At 43.3% G+C, this 7392-nt stretch overlaps 1 protein-coding gene across 1 annotated transcript in view; it reads left to right on the forward strand.

Moving 5' to 3' along the window:
- The first annotated feature begins 416 nt into the window (after positions 1 to 416).
- The window catches only part of LOC143734033 (lysyl oxidase homolog 4-like), a 30907-nt gene continuing 23931 nt past the window's right edge, over positions 417 to 7392 (forward strand). Inside the window, exons 1-3 of the mRNA XM_077225179.1 lie at positions 417 to 772; positions 1555 to 2087; positions 2855 to 3069. Coding sequence (XP_077081294.1) covers positions 502 to 772; positions 1555 to 2087; positions 2855 to 3069 — 1019 coding nt within the window. The 5' untranslated portion in view covers positions 417 to 501. The remainder of the gene's footprint in view (positions 773 to 1554; positions 2088 to 2854; positions 3070 to 7392) is intronic.

Below are 7392 nucleotides of genomic sequence, written 5' to 3' on the forward strand. Positions count from 1 at the left end.
CATGTGAGCTGATATCTCAGTAAATGAGCGTCAGTGAGATGTTGTGCGGCTGCAGTTCCAAACGCTTCCACTAGAGGAACTTCCTCTCATTAATTTCCAATGCGTCATTTCTGACCGCGAGGAGCACAAGTGTGACTATTGTTTCAGGACCATTAAACCTTTTCGAATCATGTTCATGATTTTTTTTATGTGTTCACACAGCAAGTGTCAAAACCTTTACCAGGTTTCGTACCATTCCGATGAATAAAAAAATTCTAAAAATGTTTTTTATTTCTTTTTTCGGAAGAGCGCCGAAGAGCACCAGAGGATGTTTAGATATTTGTGCTGGAAAACAAGACAAACATACTGAGGCAGAAGCTCATATTTTCAGTGTTGCTCCGGCTCAGATTCCCAGTGGAGCGGGATTCGTCACTTCTGGTTGAACTGCTGTATTTTAACTTCTCTGCTCTGTGCTTTGGTTTAATTGCTGCTGGCAGGTCATTAACTGGAGAAGGTTGGTTTATGAACTCACCGCAGGGATCCGAGATGCTCTTCCAGCTGCTGCTCCTCAGTGTGTTCGCCCCGCTCTGGCTCGCCGCTCAGGGAGTCCAGGTGCGTCTGATGGGCGGCAGGAGCAAGTTCGAGGGTCGCGTGGAGGTGTTTTATAGCGGCGAGTGGGGAACCGTGTGTGACGACGAGGTCAACATCAATCTGGCCAATGTCGTGTGTCAAGAACTGGGCTTTTCTCGGGGACTCACCTGGGCTCACAGTGCAAAGTTCGGCGAGGGTCGCGGTAAGATCAGAGTTCGAGTGACTTCATTCATGTTCCTGTTCTTGTTGTGAATGATTTATCATTGCCAAGAAAAAAGTCATTAGAATCAGGGTTTGAAATTAACTTTTTCACTCACTTGCCAATTTGGCTACTAAATTTTTTAAGTTACTGGCCATTCAGAACTTCTACTAGCCAAAAAAAAAAAAGAAGAAGAAAGAAATAAACCAGATAAATATGTCACAGCTATATATATATATACCCTAAAATTTATTTATAATAAAGTTTTTTTTCATACTGTCATGTGTCACATACTGTCATTTCATACTGTCATGTGTCAGTGCATGTTTGGACAGTTTGTGTTTTGATTGGTTCCTGTTTTCCTTTGTTCTTTTCCCGCCAATCCTTCGTTTCTATGGTTACTATCGTTATGAGTTAATTTGTCCCAGCTGTGTATGATGTGTATTCAAGTAAGCCAGATATGAGCAGATTTTACGCAATATGCCGTATTTAATATATCATGATAACTCACAAGTTGAGTATTTGCGCTAAATCTGCGCACATTTGGTTTAACTTCCCCAGCAAAGTGAGTAAACATAAGTAACCCGCCAAATTGGCTAGTGATTTGACAGCGTAACACGGCACAGTTGATTTTTACCCGGATTTTGCAGAGTTGGTGGGTGATCATTTCAAACCCTGATTAGAATTTAATATAGAATGGATAGAACTGATCTGAATAATGACACTATTGTCTTATGTATAGCTTATATTGCTGTCAGTGTTTGAGCGGCTCTCCGTCTGTTCAGGTCCGATCTGGCTGGATAACGTCTCGTGTTCGGGCAGCGAGAGTTCACTGTCGGACTGTCGGTCTAACGGTTGGGGCGTGAGCGACTGCACTCACGCTGAAGATCTGGGTGTCATTTGCAGTCCGGACCATCCCAACCAGGGTCACATCCCACGTTACCAAGAATCAAGTCCAGTTTCTCCACCACAGCCCTCCAGCCTGCTCTCGAACGCTCCCGCCAGATCACCCGCCAGTTCTCCCCGCCAGCGTGGCCACGAGATCGGGCTCCAACGCAGCAGCCAGGGCCCGTCCTCTCCTCAGGTCCACGGACACCAGATTCAGCTGCGCAGGAACGGGCTCGAGAGCGTCGCCAACGGCCTTCCGCGTGGACACCAGCTGCCGGACTTCCTGCGCAGCCGGGCCTTGTTCAGACGCACACAGGAAGTGATACGCGGTCAGAACACCAGACTTCCTGAGAGACCAGATGCGGTTCACAGTCCTGAGCCGGAGCACAGTAACAGGATGGATCTGGACTTCACCAACACGGACGAGCAGGTCAGAAGTCATCCTTTCCACAGAATTTTTTCCACTCACTTTTGTCGCACTTGAACCAGAAATACACAAAAAAAAGTTGAACAGATTCAAGGACTTTTCTGGTTGAAATTTAAAAAAGTAACACATTCTTCCCTCTGGGGTCAATTTGACCCTCTTAGGAATGAATGGGATGAGAGGAATGCAAACCTAAATTCAAACTAAAAATGCTAAAACTTTACCCAAAAAGTTATTTTACAATGTTTACATGTGTATCTGAATGAATACTGAAAGAACTGATTTTAGGACCCAGTGGAACAGCTGATTTGCTCCATATAGAGATATAAGGCCATCTAATGGCAAGAGTCATGAAATATCATGCTATATTTTTTTTCCACAACAGGTCTGCAAAGAATCCTAATGTAAGATATTTTGAGCTGAATTAAAAGGGTTATGCTTGAAATTTTTCATTTAAGTTGAACAAATGTGAGGAATACTAAATTACTATATATTTATTATTTATTGATCAAATATAGTAATTTAAATGTAAATAAAATAAAAAATAACAAAAAATCTCCACAAAAAAATTTGTTAAAAAATAGAATACATATTATCAAAATGAAATAAAAAAAATTATTTAAGGGCTTTGGGTCATTTTGACCCACGAGGGTTAATTTTTAAGCTCACCAAGACTGCATTTTTTTTATAAAAAAAATACTGATACTTTTAATACTTAAACATTTTTTTTTACTTTTTCTATATTATATCTAATATTTGTTTCTCTCTCTCAGTTCACTGCATCGGTCCGGCTGGAGGAAGTGCGTCTCCGGCCCGTTCGCGCCGCCACACGAAACTCTCCCATGGTAACAGAGGGCGTGGTGGAGGTTAAGCATGCTGGGAAATGGAGGCAGGTGTGTGAGTTTGGCTGGGACCAGAGCAGCAGTCGTGTGGCGTGTGGTATGCTGGGATTCCCTTCAGCAGGACAGCAGGACACACGAGTGTATCGGTGAGTATGTAATGAACTGGCGTGTTCTGATGATTCATGTGCTGATTCGTGTGCTGATTCATGAGCTGATTCGTGAGCTTATTCGTGTGCTGATTCGTGTGCTGATTCGTGAGCTGATTCGTGTTTGGCTGATTCGTGTTCGGCTGATTCGTGTTCTGCTGATTCATGTGCTGATTCGTGTGCCGATTTGTGTTCTGATGATTTTTCTGCTGATTCGTGTTCTGATGATTCGTGTGCTGATTCGTGTGCTGATTCGTGAGCTGATTCGTGTTCGGCTGATTCGTGTTCGGCTGATTCGTGTTGTGATGATTCATGTGCTGATTCGTGTGCCGATTTGTGTTCTGCTGATTTTTCTGCTGATTCGTGTGCTGATTCGTGTGCTGATTCGTGTGCTGATTCGTGTGCCGATTCGTGTTCTGATGATTTTTCTGCTGATTCGTGTGCTGATTCGTGTTCTGATGATTCGTGTGCCGATTTGTGTTCTGCCGATTTGTGTTCTGATTCGTGTGCTGATTCGTGTGCTGATTTGTGTTCTGATTCGTGTGCTGATTCGTGTTCTGATTGCTGTTTGTTTAATTGACTTCATGAACATGCTGTGACCAAAAATGTAACTTACTAGTGAGAGTAGTCTAAGCAGTTTTTACAACTTGGTCTAATAGACTAATCTAAAAAAACAAGTTCAAAGGAATATTCTGTCCAAATGAACTAGCAGAGGATCCAGACTTTGACATGATACAGCAGCTAAAGCCCAACACTAGCGTGAGCATCACTGTCATATCCCCAACCCTCGCTGAGAACGGCTGATTCTGCTTTATCAGCGTCAGTGTGAGGTTTTCAGGCTCCTGCTGTTCCGCTGCTCCTCTTTACAGTGCGTTTTTTAAACATGTGACTGGAGAAAATAACCCTTCCATCATGAGACTCTTAAATATTCCATAGACTGTGTGATTAATGTCAGATTCAGGAATAGCAGCATGCACTAAAACGAGCTTGTCCTCTAATCGCATGTAATTACGTGATTCCAGTGGAAAAACATCAGCTGTCTCGTCTGTCTCCTGGTTTCTCTCTGGATCACAGAATATCTCGGAACACAAAACGTTCTGTCGTCAAGTTATGAACAAACGTTCTTCCAGTGCATTAAGCGTTCGTTAAAATGTATCTGCTCTTTAATACTGTTCTCAAAACAGCATTTATACATCATAGTATGTTTTTATTCTTTAGTTGGATGTCCGTTTAATGTTTTTTAAATGTTGCTGCTTGTTTTAGAACGTTCAGAGAACATTCAAAAGTAACATTCCCATAATGTTTGAAGAATGATACAATGTTAATGATTCCTTAAACGTTCACATAACCAAGAATTTTTTTTTAAAAACTGGAATGTTCAAAGAACATACAGTAATAACGTTTTCATAACTTTTCTTTACCATAATCATTTGTTAACAGATAAGTATTCATTAATTCAATGAGCTCATTGTTTCTGCCTTAAATTATTATATTGTTTAAATTAATACATTTTTATCTAACTGTGATATTGTATATGTACATTTCTGAAATGCATAACTTTAGATCTCTCTAAACTGTAATGTGGACTCGCGCATTTTCTGTAAAGCTGCTTTGAAACGATGTGTATTAGCGCTATACAAATACATGTGAATTGAATTGAATTAATGGAAATGTTGGCAAAGCGTTCTCCGAGCTCATTTCTGTAATGTCTCCTTGCTCTTGCTGTAGAGTAAACTCTCGCTCAACACAATCTCTAAAGCCACAGAGTCTGAGTCCTGCCGTAAATAACCTGAGAACAGGCTTGCTCTGTCTTTACACAAACCTCAGTGTGTTTCTGGCACATCTGTCCTGCTTCTGTCTCGTCAACTCAGCTTTACTTATACAGCGCTTATACAATACTGAGTGTTTCACAGCAAGAGATAACAGGAAAATAATGCAAGACTTTGTTTCTAGAAGAAAATAGCGTCACAGTCCAGCTTAAGTAAGTTCAGTGATGGGTCATTTTTGTTTTTAAAAAAGTTATTAATTTAGTTCATATATATATGTATATATATATATATATATATATATATATATATATATATATATATATATATATATATATATATATATATATATATAGCCGCTCTGGAGAACACTGTGATGTCATCGTCCAGCTCAGTTCAGTTCTCATATCTGATCGACTTTCTCTCATCGTGTGTTTTCTCTGAAATCAGCCACTTCTTTTCTTCTTCTTGAGTAGTCATAACAGCTCAGCGCGTGCCGAGGAATATCCTGATGTTTAGAGGAAGCGTGCTGGGATCTGCCCTGTAATGACGGACTGAGACTGATTAAACGCATTACCGTCTTCTCCATCAATGACGAGAACAAACCCAGAGACCTTCTCTCTGCTTCAGTCTCCTTCTGTCCTCTTCTGTCTCCTTCTGTCCTCTTCTGTCTCCTTCTGTCCTCTTCTGTCTCCTTCTGTCTCCTTCTGTCTCCCTCTGTCTCCTTCTGTCTCCTTCTGTCCTCTTCTGTCTCCTTCTGTCCTCTTCTGTCTCCTTCTGTCCTCTTCTGTCTCCTTCTGTCTCCTTCTGTCTCCTTCTGTCCTCTTCTGTCTCCCTCTGTCTCCTTCTGTCTCCTTCTGTCTCCTTCTGTCCTCTTCTGTCCTCTTCTGTCTCCCTCTGTCTCCTTCTGTCTCCTTCTGTCCTCCTCTGTCCTCTTCTGTCTCCTTCTGTCCTCTTCTGTCCTCTTCTGTCTCCCTCTGTCTCCTTCTGTCTCCTTCTGTCCTCCTCTGTCTCCTTCTGTCCTCTTCTGTCCTCTTCTGTCTCCTTCTGTCCTCTTCTGTCCTCTTCTGTCTCCTTCTGTCCTCTTCTGTCTCCTTCTGTCTCCTTCTGTCTCCTTCTGTCCTCTTCTGTCCTCTTCTGTCTCCTTCTGTCCTCTTCTGTCCTCTTCTGTCCTCTTCTATCTCCTTCTGTCTCCTTCTGTCTCCTTCTGTCTCCCTCTGTCTCCTTCTGTCCTCTTCTGTCTCCTTCTGTCCTCTTCTGTCTCCTTCTGTCTCCTTCTGTCCTCTTCTGTCTCCTTCTGTCTCCTTCTGTCTCCTTCTGTCCTCTTCTGTCTCCTTCTGTCCTCTTCTGTCTCCTTTTGTCTCCTTCTGTCCTCTTCTGTCCTCTTCTGTCTCCTTCTGTCCTCTCCTGTCTCCTTCTGTCCTCTTCTGTCTCCTTCTGTCCTCTTCTGTCTCCCTCTGTCTCCTTCTGTCTCCTTCTGTCCTCCTCTGTCCTCTTCTGTCTCCTTCTGTCCTCTTCTGTCCTCTTCTGTCTCCTTCTGTCCTCTTCTGTCCTCTTCTGTCTCCCTCTGTCTCCTTCTGTCTCCTTCTGTCCTCCTCTGTCCTCTTCTGTCTCCTTCTGTCCTCTTCTGTCCTCTTCTGTCTCCTTCTGTCCTCTTCTGTCTCCTTCTGTCTCCTTCTGTCTCCTTCTGTCCTCTTCTGTCCTCTTCTGTCTCCTTCTGTCCTCTTCTGTCCTCTTCTGTCCTCTTCTGTCTCCTTCTGTCTCCTTCTGTCTCCTTCTGTCTCCCTCTGTCTCCTTCTGTCCTCTTCTGTCTCCTTCTGTCCTCTTCTGTCTCCTTCTGTCTCCTTCTGTCTCCTTCTGTCCTCTTCTGTCTCCTTCTGTCCTCTTCTGTCTCCTTTTGTCTCCTTCTGTCCTCTTCTGTCCTCTTCTGTCTCCTTCTGTCCTCTTCTGTCTCCTTCTGTCCTCTTCTGTCTCCTTTTGTCTCCTTCTGTCCTCTTCTGTCCTCTTCTGTCTCCTTCTGTCCTCTTCTGTCTCCTTCTGTCCTCTTCTGTCCTCTTCTGTCTCCTTCTGTCCTCTTCTGTCTCCTTCTGTCTCCTTCTGTCCTCTTCTGTCTCCTTCTGTCCTCTTCTGTCTCCTTCTGTCTCCTTCTGTCCTTTTCTGTCTCCTTATGTCTCCTTCTGTCCTCTTCTGTCTCCTTCTGTCTCCTTCTGTCCTCTACTGTCTCCTTCTGTCCCCTTCTGCCCTCTTCTGTCTCCTTCTGTCTCCTTCTATCCTCTTCTGTCTCCTTCTGTCTCCTTCTGTCCTCTTCTGTCTCCTTCTGTCCTCTTCTGTCCTCTTCTGTCTCCTTCTGTCCTCTTCTGTCCTCTTCTGTCTCCTTCTGTCCTCCTCTATCTCCTTCTGTCTCATTCTGTCTCATTCTGTCTCCTTCTGTCCTCTTCTGTCCTATTCTGTCTCCTTCTGTCTCCTTCTGTCCTCTTCTGTCTCCTTCTGTCTCCTTCTGTCCTCTTCTGTCTCCTTCTGTCCTCTTCTGTCTCCTTCTGTCCTCTTCTATCTCCTT

Source organism: Siphateles boraxobius, unplaced genomic scaffold (assembly GCF_051911475.1).
Source record: "Siphateles boraxobius isolate OS27281-9 unplaced genomic scaffold, OSU_SipBor_1 127, whole genome shotgun sequence".
In the NCBI taxonomy this organism is placed as follows: Eukaryota; Metazoa; Chordata; class Actinopteri; order Cypriniformes; family Leuciscidae; genus Siphateles; species Siphateles boraxobius.